Genomic DNA, 18,074 nt, shown 5'->3' with positions numbered 1-18,074 from the left:
CACTAACTCTTCTCCTTGGAAGAGGGATCAATGGACAGGTGGCGTAGAATTAAGAGACAGGAGGTTTAGAGGGAATATGGAATTCACTGCCAGCAAAGGATGGTAGAGATAGAAACCTTCATAACACTTAAAAAGTATTTAGACATAGTCAGAAGTCAGACAACACCAGGTTACAGTCAAATAGGTTTATTTGAAATCACAAGCTTTCGGACCACAGTCCCTTTTGTCAAGCGGTGTGAGAGAGAAGCAGACAGACACTGAATTTATAGGTAGAGCTATCAAAAGGTAATATAAATGGTATGATTTTGTCCACCCCAGTCCAGCACCCCCATATCATATTTAGATGTATGCCTTAGCATAGCAAATATACATGGCTATGGGCCAAGTGCTGGAAAATGGAATTGGAATGGTCAGATATTTGTTTTAGACGCAGAATTGATGGGCCGAAGGGCCTTTTTCTGTCCTGTAGACCTCTGTGACTCAGGTCAAAGCCTTGCTTCCCTCTTCCCAAATCTCTTGTATTTGCTCGGATAATACTAATTTGGACACTAGTGCTTCAGCAATGTCGTACTGATTCTCTACCGTTGTGCTAGACTGTTTCCAACTATTTTCCTATGACCACCATCCGGTGCTATTGTCCTCATCTTTTACCCCTTCTGCCTCCACAGTTGGAAATTCAGCCCTCTACTACTTCCAACATAATCATAAACTGACCGTACCCTCTTTTCAGCATTTTGAAAATGTCCCCAGCCATGACAGCCTGCTTTCTCCTCTGTAGCCATATTCCCTGAACTTCAGAAAATAAAGATCGGCATTTTTATTCCTTCCCATACAACTATTGATTCCAAACACCTGTTCTCAGTGAAAAAGTGGGAACTAAAAAGCTTAGATGAAAAGTTATCTACCTGAAGCATTAACCCCACATTGCTCTCCAGACAGAAGCTGCCAGAGTTGCTGAATGTTTTGGTACTTAGTTTTTTTTTGTTTAGAATTGCAGAATCTGCAGTACCTTTGCAGGAGAAGGAGGAGGATTTGCAGACAGTCATCAGCAGCTAAATGCGAGAGTGGGAGGTAGGGCAGGCTGAGTAAAACAGCATGAGGAGGAGAATAAAAGACAAAGGGTCACAACATAGCAAAGTTACAAGTTAATTGTTGTTGAGCAGCTGCTATTCGGAGCTATGTTTCAACTCCAGTAATTTTGAAAAACAAGTTTCTAAGTTAGCACAGTGAAAGAAAAAATTGTATTATAAAGTTTCAGATGATCATGGAAAATGACATTGGTCAATTCAGAGCAAGAATAATAAAGAGAATGGCCTTCCATTAAGCGAGAAGAAATTAGGAACTGGAACCAAAGGTTAGTGGAAAAAAATCAGTCACTGAACAATGGGCTACCTTCAAAGAGGAGACAGTCTGGCAGAGTCAAGATATGTTCCTCAAAAGGAAAAAGACAAATAAATCCAAAGCTTCCTGGATTACAAACAAGATTGAAATTAAATTGAAGAAAAAAGAAACAGGTGTTTATGATTGGTGTCCAACAGCAAATACTGTTGAGAATTAGGCTGAATACACAAGGGAGTTTAAAAAACAAGATACAAGAAGCAAAGAGGGATTACAAAATAAAAAGATTGTCAGCTAGCATAAAAAGACATTATAAGTACATCAACAGTAAAAGGGTGGCAAAAGGAGGAGTAGGCTGATTAGGGATCAAAAAGAGGACTTAGCTGAGGTTACTATTTTGCATTCATCTTTACCTATGAGGCAGATTCAGCCCAGGCCATGATGACAGAGGATGATACTCAAGATTGTCACTAGAAGGGTTTAAAACAGATGAGGCAGCAGCATTGGATAAGATGTTGGTACTTAAAGTCGATAAGGCACAAGAATATTGAAAGTAGCAAGTGTGGCAACTGCAAAAGATGCTGGCAATTATGTTTCAATCTTCTCTAAATTTGGGCGTGTCATAGGAGGTTTGGAAAATTGAAAACATTATTTCATGTTCATGAAAAGGTTCTAAAAATTGGTCTGTAATAGCTGGGCCTGAGTTTAACTTCAGCAGAGGTGAGACTTCTAGGAATAGTTATTCACGGTTGAATTAATAGTCACATACAAAGTGTGGATTAATTCAGGACAGTCAGCATCGATTTAAAGAGAAAATCCTGTCCAAATGATTTGCTGGTCCTTTTATTTGAGACAACAAGAGAGGATTGATGTGGAGGAAAGTACTAGATGGATTTTGAAAAGGTGCTAAATACAGTGCTATACTACAAACTTGTGATGAACCTTATAAATCGTGGAATAAACAGAACAGGAGCAACGTGGATCCAAGATTGTCTGAGGTATAGAAAGCAGAGTAACAGTTCATGGGGTATTTTTTGGCTGAAAGGTGGTCTGTAGTGGAGTTCTCATTGGGACTTTTGCTTTTCCGGATGAACAGAAATTATCTGGATCTCAGTGTGAAGGGGACAATTTCAAAACCTGCAGACAACGCAAATATTGGGAGAACTGTAAAATGAGAAGAGGACAGTGTAGAATTTCAAAAGTACATGAACATGATGGAGGGAAGGATAGATGTCAAATGAAATTCAATGCAGACAAGTGAGAGGTGATACACTTTGATACAAAGAATATGCAAAGTCAGAGGCACAGCTTGACAACAGGAGCAGAAAAACATGGGTTTATAAGTTCATAAACCATTTAAGGTGGCAGGATACATAGAGAACTGCTAAGAAAGCACACATTATTCTAAGATTCATAAATAAAGGCATGAAGTACAAGAGCAAGTACAAGAACTTATACAAGATATTGGTTAGACCTCAGCTAGATTACTGTGTACAATTCTGGGTGCCACTATTTAGCAAATACTTGCATCTGAGAGAGTGCAGACAGTGTTTACAAGAGCAGTTCCAGGAATGAGGCACTTCAATTATGAGGATAGACTGGACCTTGTACATGGCTGAAAGTTCTCAGGTCATAAAATGGGATTTGCCTACATCTGAAACTTTTGTCCAGGATATGCAATTTTTAAATCTGTGATGTTCTATCTACTTATTTCCTCTTGGAATGATGATATGTCCTGGCTTCAAACACTCTTCCTTACAAACCATCCAGCTGTGGAAAAATTCAAGTAAAATTGATATTAGGTATTGAATGAGATTAGACAGTTTAAAGGCAAATAATAATGGATAGAGCAAGAGGATAAACAAATTCAGTCAGCAAAGGTTCCCAGATTCATTTTTGAATAAAATCCATTTACAAGCATGAACATTTGTTACTGCTGTATCATGCATTTTCCACCTTAGCAACATTGTCCATCCTGTTTTGGTGGTAAAAAGGTCACACATGAAGAAGAGGAATACAAACTGGGGGCTAAAGCAACAATAAAAAATTTTAATTCACCTGTTGAGGTAACTCCAAATGAGAATCCAGTAGTTTGTTTCTGCCCAAACAGTCCACTCCCAAGGCCCCCAAATGTTGCAGTTGTGGTTGTGGCTGTGGTACCAAGATTTCCAAAATTAAATCCCCCTGTGGTTCCAGGATTGCTGCAATAAGATAGGGGGTAAATGTTAGCCATCAGAAGGTCAATCTTACGACTAGCCATACATTTCATATTGTACTTATATGTTTCATAATATTTTCTGGATGACAATTATATAAAGCATTAACGTATACTCTTTAGCCATCGTTATATTTCAAGACTAACTTATAAATATAAAATGGTGCAAGACAAGAAAAAAGTTTCAAAAAGTTTCAAATGTTGAGTAGGATAGGTGTGGAGGAATATGGACCAGGAGCAGACAGGTGTGATTAGTTTAGTTTGGGATTATTAGATTAGATTAGATTACATTAGATTATTAGATTAGATTACATTACAGTGTGGAAACAGGCCCTTCGGCCCAACAAGTCCACACCGACCCGCCGAAGCGAAACCCACCCATACCCCTACATTTACCCCTTACCTAACACTACGGGCAATTTAGCATGGCCAATTCACCTGACCCTGCACATCTTTTTTGGACTGTGGGAGGAAACCGGAGCACCCGGAGGAAACCCACGCAGACACGGGGAGAACGTGCAAACTCCACACAGTCAGTCGCCTGAGGCGGGAATTGAACCCGGGTCTCAGGCGCTGTGAGGCAGCAGTGCTAACCACTGTGCCACCATGCCGCCCAACATATGTTCAGACATATGTTGGGATTAAGATAGGTTATCATTTGAAGAACACTACTTCTGCAGATGTGAAAAATCAAAGAAATCTAAAAAAAAAGAGAAGAAATTCATATGTGAATTTACATGAAAAGTCAAATATTGTTCAACTATACAAAAGACCACCACAGACAGTAAGACTAACAAAGAAACATCAAATAGCCAAGAAAATTAAAAAGTACAAAAAAAAAGGGCAGGAATAAAGAAATTGAGTCAGAAGTGGGAGGACATAGGTTAGAAAGGAGAGAACCTAAAATGAAAATGTGTTTCTGAATTGGCAAAAAAATGTTACCAATGGCTATGTTTAGTTACTATAATCAAGATCCATTCCAAATAACTAATTTGTATAAGTTATTCAATCAAATTGTTAACAGCAAAGACCTGCAATTATCTTGCACGCTTGAACTTCAAACACTTTCTCTAGATGCATGTAAAAGAAAAACAAATTATCGTTATATCCCAAGAGCTACTGTAATTCAAGTGGATACTGCACGACAAATCCAATTAAGTATATTTAAGGTGGTGGATGGGGTGCCAATTAAATAAGCAGATTGTTGACCTTGTGTTGCTGGAGAAGCGCAGCAGGTCAGGCAGCATCTAGGGAACAGGAGAATCGACGTTTCGGGCATTAGCCCTTCTTCAGGAATTCCTGAAGAAGGGCTAATGCCCGAAACGTCGATTCTCCTGTTCCCTAGATGCTGCCTGACCTGCTGCGCTTCTCCAGCAACACATTTCCATCTCTGATCTCCAGCATCTGCAGACCTCATTTTCTCTTCAAAGATTGTTGACCTTCCCAGGTCCTGTTGGATCTGCACTCATCCAGGGAAGCGGGCCTTGTAAATAGTAGATAAACTTCAGGGAAGTAGAAGATGAGTTACTTGCCTCAGACTTCCCAATCTCTGACCCCACTATTTTAGTTATGCTGTGTATGTGCCTGGACCAGTTCAGTTTCTGATAAATAGTAACCCCCAGTTGAAAGTAATTCAGCAATAATAGAATTGAAGATCAAGCAGAGATGGTTAGCTTCTTGTTGCAAATGGTATTGCCTGGCATGTGTGGTGTGAATATGACTTGCCACTTGTCAGCCCGAGCCTGGAGGTTGTTAACATCTTGCTGTACATGGACAGAGATGTTTTCATTAATGAACGAAATAGATCTGCAATCATGACAGTCTTCTCCAAGCATGCAGTAAATGCTCAAAGTAAAGCAGATCAGTAATTTAGACATAGGCATCAACTTAGAAACATCTGCAAACAATAGGGCAGAAAAGGAATATGGAGAGAAATACTATTCGTGAAATTATAGCTAAATTCTAAATATTTTGCTCATCAAAATGAGCAATCTCGTCTATCCCGATGAAAAATCAGAAAAAAAAAGTGTTTGCAATAGCTGATAAGGTTCTCCACATTATTCAGCAATAATACACAAAATTACAAAGGTTTGTGTTGATGTTCCATTATATTAGTGTTCTTGGAATACGGCAATTCTTGCAAGGCTGCATTTATTGCTCATTCCTCAGTGTCCAAGGAGAAGTGGAAGTAGATACCTTTGACATAAAGGCAATATTTAGCAAAATCGAGAGTGTGGTGCTAGAAAAGCAAAGCAGTTCAGGCAGCATCCGAGAAGCAGGAAAAAAATCGACGTTTTGGACAACCCCTGCTCCTCGGATGCTTTTACTTTGCTTTTCCAGCACCACATTCTTGATTCTAATCTCCAGCATCTGCAGTCCTCACTTTCTCCTAATATTAAGCAGAGCATGGCACTGGAGAACACTACAAAAGAAAATGGAGGTCAAATGGGGTTAATAGTGAAATGCTGAAAATGTGTTGCTGGAAAAGCACAGCAGAGTGCAGCAACACATTTTCAGCTCTGATCTCCAGCATCTGCAGTCCTCACTTTCTCCTTAATAGTGAAATGCTCCTGTTCTACAGTCATAGACAGCAGAACAATAGTCATTGCTAAAAGAGACCAATCACTTCAGTTCAAGCCGTGCTGGAGGACTTTATTTTAAAAATCCTCAGTTCAATCATCTTCAATTGCTCTACCTGCAACCTTCCCTTCAAAACCAGGTCAAGATTTGAGGTGTTGGACGATGATGCTACAGTGTTCAACTCCACACACAATTCCAATAATGAAGCAGCCACTAAACAGGACCTGGTCAATATCCAAGCTAGAGCTGGCACCACACAAATGGAAGTCCATCTCAAACGGCAAATAGCCAGCCACCATGCTATGACTTTCAAAATTGGCCTAAACCCCTACACTTCCCCATCTCAACTAGCACTATTCTATCCTGGAGATCATCTTTGACCAGACGTTTACATTGAACAGCCAGATCAACACATTGATAAAAGAGCAAATCAGAGACTAGTTTGAATAAGAGAACAGGAATGACAAAATGGAACCAAAAAAATGTGGGACATGATTAGCAAGAGCCTTGAAAATTTGGAGATGACCAAACATACAATATGGAGAAAATTAAGGCAAACAAAATATGAAAAGCTAAGAAGAAACCAACTATTATGACCATACAAAAACACAACTGACAAATTATATTTATTTGCGCTGACCCAGAGTCCTGTTCAGTGAACACACACCAGTTTCAATTCTTATCTGGAGCCAATGAGATTGCTTAAAAAAACAAAGCAACATGATGCATACTGACCAACAATGCAGGTTAAAAATGTTACTAACATCTGAGAGTATAAATCACTGCAGACCACTATGTTAGCTAGAAGGAAGAGTTAAGTTCAAAATGATCACATGTTCATTATTGGCTAGTAAGATTAGTCCAAATGAAAGGATCTATTTCTCTTAATTTTAAAATTGGAGACATTACAAATTTAGGTAAAAAGCATTGGTACTTCCAATGTCTATAATTTCCATTTGTATACATTACTTATATTAATCCAGTGGTCTCATTTCAACTTTAAAAAAAAAATCAACTTGTCTCCATAATCCAAAACTGGCCTAACTCTACACGGACATCTGCTTATGTAACCTGTAAAAGCTGTGGTTAACCCTTCTGCTAATTAAACCAAACAGACAGAAAAGCTCACCTCACCTCATAATCTGTTAGAGTATGAGTGACAGAGAACTACTCAAATTCCACTATTTAAAAAGGAAAAGTTACAATTTTATTCTTTAACTCTAAAAATGAACATTAAACCACAACTATTTACAATTCTACGCCTCCTTTCACTTAAAGGTTTGTTATCTACCTCCCACTCTATAATAACATACTGATCTAATAAAAGCCTCTATTAAATTAAGTTGCTGTAAATTTTCAAAACCAGACAGCCACTGTCTTCTCTAGTGTCTGTCTTCCTCTGTTTGTAGATCTCCCTGGGTCGTCTTTGGTCTTCTGCTGCAAAGACATTTCATATGAAAAAAAGGTGAAAAATAAACACCTCTTTGATAGAGATGTTTTTCTGGCAGTTGGTGCTCTCTCTCTGGCTAACTCTCAAACTGCCGGCTTATTTATACTCCAAACATCAGATCGTCTCATTAGTTCGATGTCAAAACAGTAAAATTCAAATGCAATTGGGTTTTACTATCCTGGGGCATAATTTAAATTGATTGGTTAAATTCAAATGGTGGTCAAAACAACTGAGGTATCTCATTTACAGCCTAATGTTACACATTTTCAATTTTCCAGTACACTCATACTGCTAGTCAGTCACATGACAGTTGCCTGCAAACTCTGACTGCCAAAACAGCCTTCACTATCTCCTAAAGGCACAGTACATGCCCTCAAATTCACAACAACCGAGCTGGGCATGAATAACTTATATTTCTATTTCAAACACGGTTTCAAAACTTTGTTTTACTTTTGTTCAAGTTACATTAATCTAGCATAATGCTAAAAGCATTGTATGACGTCAGACAATGCACGTTACAATTACAAGGATTAATTCCAAAATGTAACAGTCATTAAGCTAAAATGAAGGGGATAGTGTGCTCTGTTCTGAAGTCTCACTGGCAGCAAACTGTAAACGGTTCTTTCACTCCCAATATAACAGAACTGGGAACTTGCTATATCAAGCATCGCTATTCAGTAATTTACCTGAGTGCAAGGCCCAAGTGAATTATGCTATCTTGAAGACAGGCTTTGAGAGAGTTAGGCTTTGTTAGATATTCCAGAAACTCTCATAGGAAGCTAATTTGCTGGCACTTGGGAAAGAGAAGTAGCAGCTAGAGGCCAAATGCATGGATGGTGCATCATGCCAGAACGTGGCGAGAATCTTGCACTTGGATTGAAAGAACCAAATTTTAAAGTCAAAACAAGCTGGAAGATTTACCCAGCTTACAAGAAAAGGGAAGGGCTCTACTAATACTCAGTGAAGGACCATTTGAGTTAGAAGTGACAGGCAATTAAAGACCAGAAATAAAACCTTAGGAACTAAGAATCACTTTGGACAGATTCTAGAGGAATGAATGTCCACTTAAAAAAGGATAGTAGATAGGACTGAACCTAAACAGACACATTGATGTAGGAAATACAGCTCTGCAATGTTACTACACGTTGTGAAAAAAAATTAGCAAAGAAAATGAATGTAGGTTTGCTCGCTGAGCTGGAAGGTTCGTTTTCAAATGTTTTGTCACCATACTAGGTAACATTATCAGTGAGTCTCATGAACATCAACAAAAAGACATGATCCACTCTCACTAGTATCCTTACATATGGTTGAGGAAGGACATCACTTTGACTGGGACAACATATCCATCCTTGGACAAGCCAAATAGAGACATGAATGAGAATTACTAGAAGCATGATATTCCAACCGGAAATCTATCAAATATGTTGACTTGAATCCCATTTACCACCCCATGATAAAAAGAACAGGACTACAGGAAATGACATGACCCACCCAAGGAAACCTAAACACAAATAAAAAGCAGGCCATGCCACCAGTGCATCATCCGGAGGCTCACTGAAGCTATTACCTAATATGATTGAGTCTTTTTCCTCAGATGATGAAGGCTAACACGAGGGGACATAGCTTTAAATTTAGGGGTGATAGATTTAGGACAGATATCAAGGGTAGTTTCTTTACTCAGAGTAGTAGGGCTTGGAATGGCCTGCCTGCAACAGTAGTCGACTCGCTGATGTTAAGGACATTTAAATGGGTATTGGACATACATAGGGATAATAATGGAACGGGATAGGTTAGATGGGCAGATTAATTTCACAGGTCAGCGCAACATCAAGGGCCGAAGGGCCTAAACTGCACTGTAACGTTCTATGGTGACAAAATGTATGAAAATTAACCTGCCAACCAGAACCTCAACCTGAGCTACAAATCTTCTCAAAACTGCCACAGAAGAAAATCTTCTATACCAGAAGTCCAATGGCAGAATGAGTGGAATGATTTTTCTCTGTTCTTATGACTCTATTATATCAGCTATGGGGCAAATCTGCCAGATCTTTTAATAAGCACATAGTTCAACTTTCAGAATAAGCGTTGTCTTACATCAACAGACAGCGCGAGAACAAGACCTTTTCCAAACGGTTGCTCAATTTTTTATAAGCAATAATTGAGCACAATACAGTTTCACAAAATCACAAGGTAAACTCTCCATTGCACAAACTGTCTAAAACTTTCATTTATCCAGTTTTCATTCATGTTACTGAATGCAACCATTTTAACTTTTCAATCTTAAAGTTTCATAAAAAAAAAGCAACTGTTCTTGGGAGTTTTTTGCAATGGTTAACAAAGGTTGATTTAAAGACCACGGTAGAAAAATTGGAAAGATGTTTAAAATTAAGCTCTAAAAATATTTTATAATATTTGATCAATATTTGAACCTTGAGAAAGGAAAAGGTAAGCCAATCTGATTGAGCTGGCTAGGATTCAGTAACAAAGGAAGCAACATGAGAAATAAAGCTAAAATAATAAATTTAAAAAACTTGAAAATGGATCAGATTTAATTCCTGACTTTGATTTGACAAGGAATATTGGGCTACAACTGAAATGTCATACAGAGATATAAAGAATGTTTGGTAGAACATTTAGAAATACATAAAGTCAGGCAGCATGGCTTCACGAGGAAAAACATCATGTTTTATAAAATTATTAGAATTCTTAAAGGAGGTAACAACCAAGTCAAATAAAGGCCAAGATAGATTTAATTGCTTCATTTGTTTCAAAACGGAATGCAACTAAAACTTTGGAAATACACAGAAGTTCCATGTGATCAAATGTGAAGGTCAAATCTATACAAGAAAGATGGGAAACATTACAACAGGTGTACAAAAGATTTATAAGCATGATCCCAAGTCTGAGACTTTAGTTAATGGACAGAACAGTAAAGTTGGGGTTTTCCTGAAAAATGAAGGATGACAGGAGTTTTGATCAGAATTGTTTAATGCCTAGGAAGCGCAGACAAGCAAAATGACTGGGATGCAGGTGCATAGTATGATGAACATGGAATCACAGTCGGACAAAGTGGTGAAGAAGGCACTTGGCACGCTTGCCTTATTGGTCAGAACACTGAGTATAGGAGTTGAAATGTCATGTTGCAGCTGTACAGGATTTGGTGAGGCCACTTTTAGAATACTGCATACAATTCTGGTCACCCTTTTAAGATGTTGTTAAACTTGAGAGAGTGCAGCAAAGATTTAAAGGATGTTGCCAGGACTGTAGAGTTTGAGTTAAACAGAGAGGCTGAATAGGCTGGGGCATCTTTCCTTGGACTGTCAGAGGCTGAGGGATGCCTTCATAGAGGTTTATAAAATCATGAGGGCATGGATGGGATGAACAACCAAGGTCTTTTTCCTCAACTGGGGAGTCCAAAACTAGTGGGCGTAAGTTTAAGGTGAGGGAAAAGATTTACAAATGACCTGAAGCTCATTTTCATACAGAGGGTGGAAGTGTATGGGACGAGCTGCCACACAAAGTAGTGGAAATGAGTACAATTACAACTAATAAAAAGGCATCTGGATGAATACATAAAGGTTTAGAGGGATATGGGCCAAACGCTAGCAAAATGGGACTGGGTCAGATTTGGATGTCTGGTCAACATAGACACATTGGCAAAAGGGTCTGTTTCCATGTTGTATGGCTCGATGATTCTGTCAGAAGAGATGTGGACAGATTTGATTTTAAAACAATTCCATTGGCTGAAGGATCAAGAAGGGGCCATAGAACTAAGGTATTTGGTAAAGAACAGACAGGATCTAGGTGCATTCTGTGAAGATGGTTGAGGCAGAATCAAATGTGACTTTCAAGAGGAATCTGAACATTATTTGAAGCAGAAAATAAAACTATCCGAGAAAATATGGGAAATAAATTTGCTAAACAGTTACAGGTATGGACTCAACAGGTCAAATAACCTTTTTCTGTTCGCCAACCATTACCATGAGTAAAGTTTAACATAATTTAATGTACAATAAGAAGTCTGGTGCAATATTTCTCAAAGTTTGCAATTCTACAGATAAAAACTAAATTGGAGAACTCATGAAATGATTTTAAAACTGATCACACACAACGTAAACTTTCCAATGGGGAATTAGAAGGATAGGAGCCAAATTGGACTAGGTTAGGATGCAGTTAGGACTAGGCACGGACCAGTTGGACCGAAGGGTCTGCTTCGCCGCTGCATGATTCTATTATGACTATTATTTTGTCGAATGCATGCGTGGGGTAACTTAGTTACGCGGACACAAGTTTGCTTACGACTTCGATCCATCAGTTTCCACTTCAAATGAAACAGAACAAAAAGTAGAGATGGGTCGCCATTAGTTAGTTACCTGGACGCTCCGAGGGTGAAGCCGCCAGTGTTACCGGCGGCAGTACCGAAACCAAATCCGGTTGTCATCCTGTATTTCTGGACGAGCTGGAGCTGGAGCTGAACCGTGGCCCTGGTGCGGAAGGCGCCGCTTTCTCGTGGTTACAACAGGCCTCCTTCCACACAGAGGAAACACAATCCGACCAACAAAAGGCCGTTTGAAAGACAAAGAATCTGCAAGCTAACTACTAGATCGACAGTGCCGTTAAATAAGGAGAAAATAATAGGTCAAATGAGTTTCCGCTCGCTCTTTTTAAATTAATCATCGATTCCGCGGGTTTCCTGCAGCTCGGCTCAGGAGAGGAAGTTGCCCGCTTTCCATCTACGGCATGTAGGGATACTGGAGGACTGTGGGGGAGGAGTCAGTCATCCAGGAGGTGGATGTATGGGGGGGTGCTTGAGGGTGGGTTGATCATGTAGCAGGGCATTGTGAGGGGGTTGGACCAGGCCAATTGGAGGATGACCAGTTGAAAGTGAAGACGCTGGAGGACTGGTGGTGTGGGTACGCTCACTGACTGCACTCTATTCAGAATGATGTGGCAGAGTATAATTGAGGTCATAGAGATGTACAGCATGGAAACAGATCCTTCGGTGCAACCCATCCATGCTGACTTCCCGAAAAGACTTTGCCAATTTACCCTATCCATGCCCCTCATGATTTTGTAAACCTCTATAAGGACATCCCTCAGCCTCCGACACTGCAGGGAAAACAGCCCCAGCCTGTTCAGCCTCTCCATATAGCACAAATCCTTCAACCCTGGCAACATCCTTGTAAATCTTTTCTGAACCCTTTCAAGTTTCACAACATCTTTTCGATAGGAAGACCAGAATTGCTCACAATATTCCAACAGTGACCTAACCAATGTCCTGTACAGCCGCAACATGACCTCCCAACTCCTGTACTCAATACTCTTACCAATAAAGGAAAGCATACCAAATGCCTTCTTCACTATCCTATCTACCTGCGACTCCACTTTCAAGGAGCTATGAACCTGCACTCCAAGGTCTCTTTATTTAGCAACACTCCCTAGGACCTTACCATTAAGTGTATAAGTCCTGCTAAGATTTGCTTTCCCAAAATGCAGCACCTCGCATTTATCTGAATTAAACTCCATCTGCCACTTCTCAGCCCATTGGCCCATCTTGTTGGGAGGCAACATATTGCAGGGCTAGTTGTGGCGCAATGGGAGAACATAATGTGTTAGTTGGTAGTATTCTTACCTCTAGATTTCAAGGCTTTTGGTTCAAGCTGCATGCCAGTGCTGGAGTGCAGAAATATAGAAATTGCATATGGTGTTTAATGGGGGAAAGTGTGGTGATACTTTTTGATCCAGAGAACATAGAGAGACTTTATAAAGCAAATTATACGATTCAAAAGTGTGTGAGAGTAGAGAGGCTTTGGTGTGAAATGCAGAAGTCATTAAAAGTGGCAGAACAGACAGTGAGTTAATAAGATATATAGAATTTTACGATGTTAATAAAAGGGGCATTGATTAAGTATTAATGAATGTATATAGGATACTTAGACCTCAGCTGGACTATTGTCTAAAGTTCTGAATGCTACATGAAGCAGCGCTTTGAAAGGCAGTGCTTCAAAATAATCCTGTTGGACTATAACCTGGTATTGTGTGATTTTTCATTCAAAACATTAACTCTCCACAACTGCTGCTAAGCCTGCTGAGTTTCTCCAACAATTTCATTGTGTATATTCAAATAGTTGTTGTTAGATTATGTAGTTCCTAAAATTTCATACTTCTCAAATTTAAAATGCTGAAATTTCAGGATACCTTGGCCACTTTCCATGTAGCTGGTGGAGTGATACGTTATGGCTATAGACCTGACTTCAGTACAGCAGTAAATGTGGTATGCCAGATGCATATCCTTATAAAAAAAGTGCTGGAAAAACTCAGCAGATCTGGCAGAATCTGTAGAGAGAGAAACAGAGGAAACATTTCAAGTCCAGTGACTCTTCTTCAAAACTGACAAGTTTCCAATCCGGAGGGGGGGATTCTAACATAGAACTTGCGGCGTAAGGGAGGAAACAGGTCTACAGAGACTGCTACCCTAACAGGAGGTTCCTGCAGATAGCTTGCCGCCCTGAGGGAGAGCATCGAGTTACTCACGGCCCCAACTGACGAGGGCGCAGTGGAGAAAGACCGACAGAAAAAGAACACGAAAAGCGTATGTACGTGTTACAGCCCAACAAACGCATGTGAGTACGCGGTTTTGCGCAGGCGTGGTTTATGTGTGTACACGCCCGCACATGGCTTTGCGCATGTGTGGTTTGTGTGTACGCACTTGTACACGGCGTTGCGCATGCGCGCTGTTTGTCCATGTACGCGCCCACAAGCGGTTTTGCGCAGGCGCGGTGAGTCGGGTGGGTCTCGGGGAGGAGGGGACTGCGGAAATATCAACTTCCGTCTGTCTGTCCTTCCTTATCCTCAGTTAAAATGGAGCACATCAGGACCTCGAAGGTGGGTGATTGACGTGGCTTTTAAGTTATGTGGTGCTTTGTAGTAATGTTTGTTTTTTCCCCTCTCCTCTAAAATTGTTTATTCGGGGCCCTGTCGCAGTTATTGAATCAAGCGGTGTAATGGTGCGTGTTGTAAAGTGTTATTAATCCTATCTGGAAGCAATTAAGAAAAATGGAGATAATTTAAAGAGATTCGGCTTTTGATATGGTATTGTAAACATTCAATACTGAGAAGTTTTACTTCAAATTATGTGGGTACACATTCTGCGTTGCCTACTATCGTCTCCAGGTTTTTGCTAGCCGACGTAGCCATAGTTACACATTACAGGAGATAGGACTATTGGATATTGAGGAGTTGGCAGGCTGCTTCTCCAGGATTGACAAGTTTGCAAAAAATGCTGGAGAATATTAATATGTCTGGTATATCTGTGGAGAGTATGTTAACACTTCAAGCTTGGTGTGATTTCTTTGGAAATGAAGTACCTTCAGAATTATGGATTTTATGCTATTGGAAAAAAAAGGTGAGGTTTGAGGGTCGGGGAAACTGGGGGTTATAGTTGTCAAGGCACAAAAGACAGAGTTGCCATGATTGTGAAGGAGTGGGAGATACAAATAGCTAAATAGCAGAATATAGGTAAGTTTTTACTAAAAACAAAATTGAGAAAAATTAGACACTGGAGAAGATGAAAAAAACAAAGAAGTTTGAATTCATAGTCTGACCTTGATGACTCCAGAAGGCTCTGAAGTGTTTTAACTGAAATGAGATGCTATTTCCTTCAGGTTGTGTTGGACCACTTGTAGAAGACTTAGGACAAAAATGTGAGCATGGAAGAAAGTTGTTGGTTTAAAAAAAAACAGAACTTGAAGGTTGTGTTTGTGGATTGAGGCAAGTGAGACTGCATTTTATCAACTAAAATGGTAGACCAGATTGAAAGAGAGACCAATTGCTGCTTCGCTGAGGAGAGTTTATGACCTTGGATGGTGAGGAAGAAAGAGAAAGGACAAGTTTCCCACAATTACATAGGAAAGGTGTGATGGAGGATTAGAATATGGTGCTAGAGGTACTGATGCTGAAGAAAGAGGGAAAATGTTTAATGGTGGTGTCATGTTGGTGGTGGCAGAAATGATGGAGGATGATCCTTTGCATGTTAAGGCTGGAGGAGTGAAAAGGGAGAATCGAGGAAGCCGATAGTGGCTGTAAGCAGAATAGGAATGTGAGAAGGCAGAAATGCCAGGAGTGAATTGCATACGATTTGAGGACATCTGTTCTAGTGATGTTGCCTTCATAATACCCTGATTCTCTATTGCCCCAACACCTCAACTCCATGCCATCGCAGAAGCTGTAATAAATGTTCCTTTATCGTCCCCAATGCCCCAAGCACTCCTACAAGTGACACAGTAAGGGATTGAAGGAAGTGTAAGTCTAGTCTACTGTAATTTGTTTACACTGATTTTTCTATGTTGGGGAGACCGAACAGACTGGTGACTGCTTTGCAAAGACCTTTTGGGTTTTCAAGCATATCCCAACTCTCCAGTTGCTTGGCATTTTAATACACCACCTTGCTCTTATCCTCTTTTTTTGTTTAAGCTGTGCTGCAATGTTAACACAGTTGGAGTAACAGCACAATTAAGGCACTTTATAGTTTTCAGGACTGAATATGATAATTCAACAATTTCAGACTATGTGCTCTATCCTCTTTGTTTCAACTCCTGTTCCCAGCCTACCTGAGTCGGCTGATACTCTGCTATTAAGAACCAATCATTGTACAACTGTGATTGCTGTCTTTGCTTTTTATCTGTGACATCTGTGATCTCTTATTTCCTGCACCTTCCAATTTTCCTCTGCTCTCTTATGTTGCGCATACTGCCACTCCCCCTATCTTTTTCTACAATGTACAATCTGTCATTGTTCCATCTCTGGTTTTACCTGACCTTGGTTGTAGGTATAATTCCAGAATCCATCATTTAAGGATGAGGTTTCTAAATTCTTGGAAGTGCAGGGTCGAATTAGAACAAGTCAACATGGATTTGGTAAGGGGAGGTCGTGCCTGACAAACCTGTTAGTATTCTTTGAAGAGGTAACAAGTAGATTAGACCAGGGAAACCCAGTGGATGTTATCTACCTAGACTTCCAAAAGACCTTTTGATAAGGTGCCTCATGGGAGGCTGCTGATTAAGGTGAGAGCCCATGGTGTTTGAGGTGAGCTACTGGTATGGATTGAGGATTGGCGATCTGACAGAAGGCAGAGAGTTGGGATAAAAGGTTCTTTTTTGGAATGGCAGCTGGTGACAAGTGGTGTCCTGCAGGGTTTGGTGTTGGGGTCTCAGCTGTTCACCTTTTATATATTAATGATCTGGATGAAGAGACTGGGGGCATTTTGGTGAAGGTCACCGATGATACGAAGTTAGGTGGACAGGCAGGTAGTTCTGAGGAGGTGGGGAGGCTACAGAAAGATGTAGACAGTTTAGGAGAATGAATTTCATCAGCTATTTCTTGGATCAATGTGAACAAATACAAGGTCTTGCACTTTGGAAAAAAAGAATACAGGCAAGGACTATTTTCTCAGTGGTGAGAAAATTCATACAGCCAAAGTAGAAAGGCTTCTGGGAGTGCTAGCCCATGATTCTCTGAAGGTTGACTTGCAGTTTGAGTCGTGGTTAAGAAAGCAAATGTAATGTCATTTATTTCAAGAGGGTTGAAATGTAAAAGCAGTGAGGTGCTACTGAGACTTTATAATGCCCTGGTTAGGCCCCATTTAGAATAGTGTCCAGTTTTGGGCCCCACACTTCAGGAATGACATACTGACACTGGAGTGTCTCCACTGGAGATTTACACGGATGATCCCTGGAACGGTAAGCTTAACTTGCAATGAATGGCTAAGGATCCTGGGATTGTATTCATTAGAGTTTAGAAGGTTGAAGGGAGATCTAATAGAAACTTACAAGATAATGCATGGCTTAGAAAGGGTGGCCGCTGGGAAATTGTTTCCGTCAGTGGGGATACTAGGACTCATGGGCACAGTCTTTGAATTAGAGGGGGTCAATTTAGAATGGAAATGCGACATTTCTTCAGCCAGAGTGTGGTGGGCCTGTGGAATTCACTGCCATTGAGCGCAGTGGAGGCCGGGACGTTAAATGTCTTCATGGGAGAGATTGATAAATTTTTAATCTCGCAAGGAGTTAAGGGATACGTGGAGAGTGCAGGTAAGTGGTGTTGAAATGTCCATCAGCTATGATTGAATGGCAGAGTGGACTCGATGGGCCGAATGGCCTTACTTCCACTCTTATTTCTTATGGCCTTCTTCCAAGGAAGAGTTATATTGGACTCAAAATGTTAACACTTACTTTCTTTTCTCTCTCCTGTACTTTTTTTTAAATTTCAGATTTCCAACATTGTATTTCACTTTTGAGAAGTTGCCAAGTTGCTTTGCTACTTAGTTGTTTTAAAGATGGACAGGTGACATGCATGAGTTCTGGACTAGTGGTGCTGGAAGAGCACAGCAGTTCAGGCAGTATCCAAGGCGCTTCGAAATTGACGTTTCGGGCAAAAGCCCTTCAGGAATAAAGGCAGTGAGCCTGAAGCGTGGAGAGATAAGCTAAAGGAGGG

At 40.2% G+C, this 18,074-nt stretch overlaps 2 protein-coding genes across 4 annotated transcripts in view; one reads left to right on the top strand and one right to left on the bottom strand.

Annotated features, from left to right (window-relative positions):
• Positions 1 to 12,363, bottom strand: part of nup58 (nucleoporin 58) — a 62,255-nt gene extending 49,892 nt beyond the window's left edge. The window contains exons 1-2 of one of the 2 annotated variants that reach the window (XM_043691975.1): positions 11,957 to 12,363; positions 3,397 to 3,539 (exon numbers count right to left, since the gene is read on the bottom strand). In XM_043691975.1, coding sequence (XP_043547910.1) covers positions 3,397 to 3,539; positions 11,957 to 12,024 — 211 coding nt within the window. In that variant the 5' untranslated portion in view covers positions 12,025 to 12,363. The remainder of the gene's footprint in view (positions 1 to 3,396; positions 3,540 to 11,956) is intronic. The other variant, XM_043691976.1, reaches the window with a different exon arrangement.
• A 2,007-nt stretch (positions 12,364 to 14,370) lies between these two features.
• Positions 14,371 to 18,074, top strand: part of mtmr6 (myotubularin related protein 6) — a 45,625-nt gene continuing 41,921 nt past the window's right edge. Inside the window, exon 1 of one of the 2 annotated variants that reach the window (XM_043691973.1) lies at positions 14,371 to 14,468. In XM_043691973.1, coding sequence (XP_043547908.1) covers positions 14,445 to 14,468 — 24 coding nt within the window. In that variant the 5' untranslated portion in view covers positions 14,371 to 14,444. The other variant, XM_043691974.1, reaches the window with a different exon arrangement.

This window comes from Chiloscyllium plagiosum, chromosome 6 (assembly GCF_004010195.1).
Source record: "Chiloscyllium plagiosum isolate BGI_BamShark_2017 chromosome 6, ASM401019v2, whole genome shotgun sequence".
Taxonomy (NCBI): domain Eukaryota; kingdom Metazoa; phylum Chordata; class Chondrichthyes; order Orectolobiformes; family Hemiscylliidae; genus Chiloscyllium; species Chiloscyllium plagiosum.
Note: the sequence above shows the minus strand (reverse complement) of the source record. Positions and strands in the feature narration are given on the sequence as shown.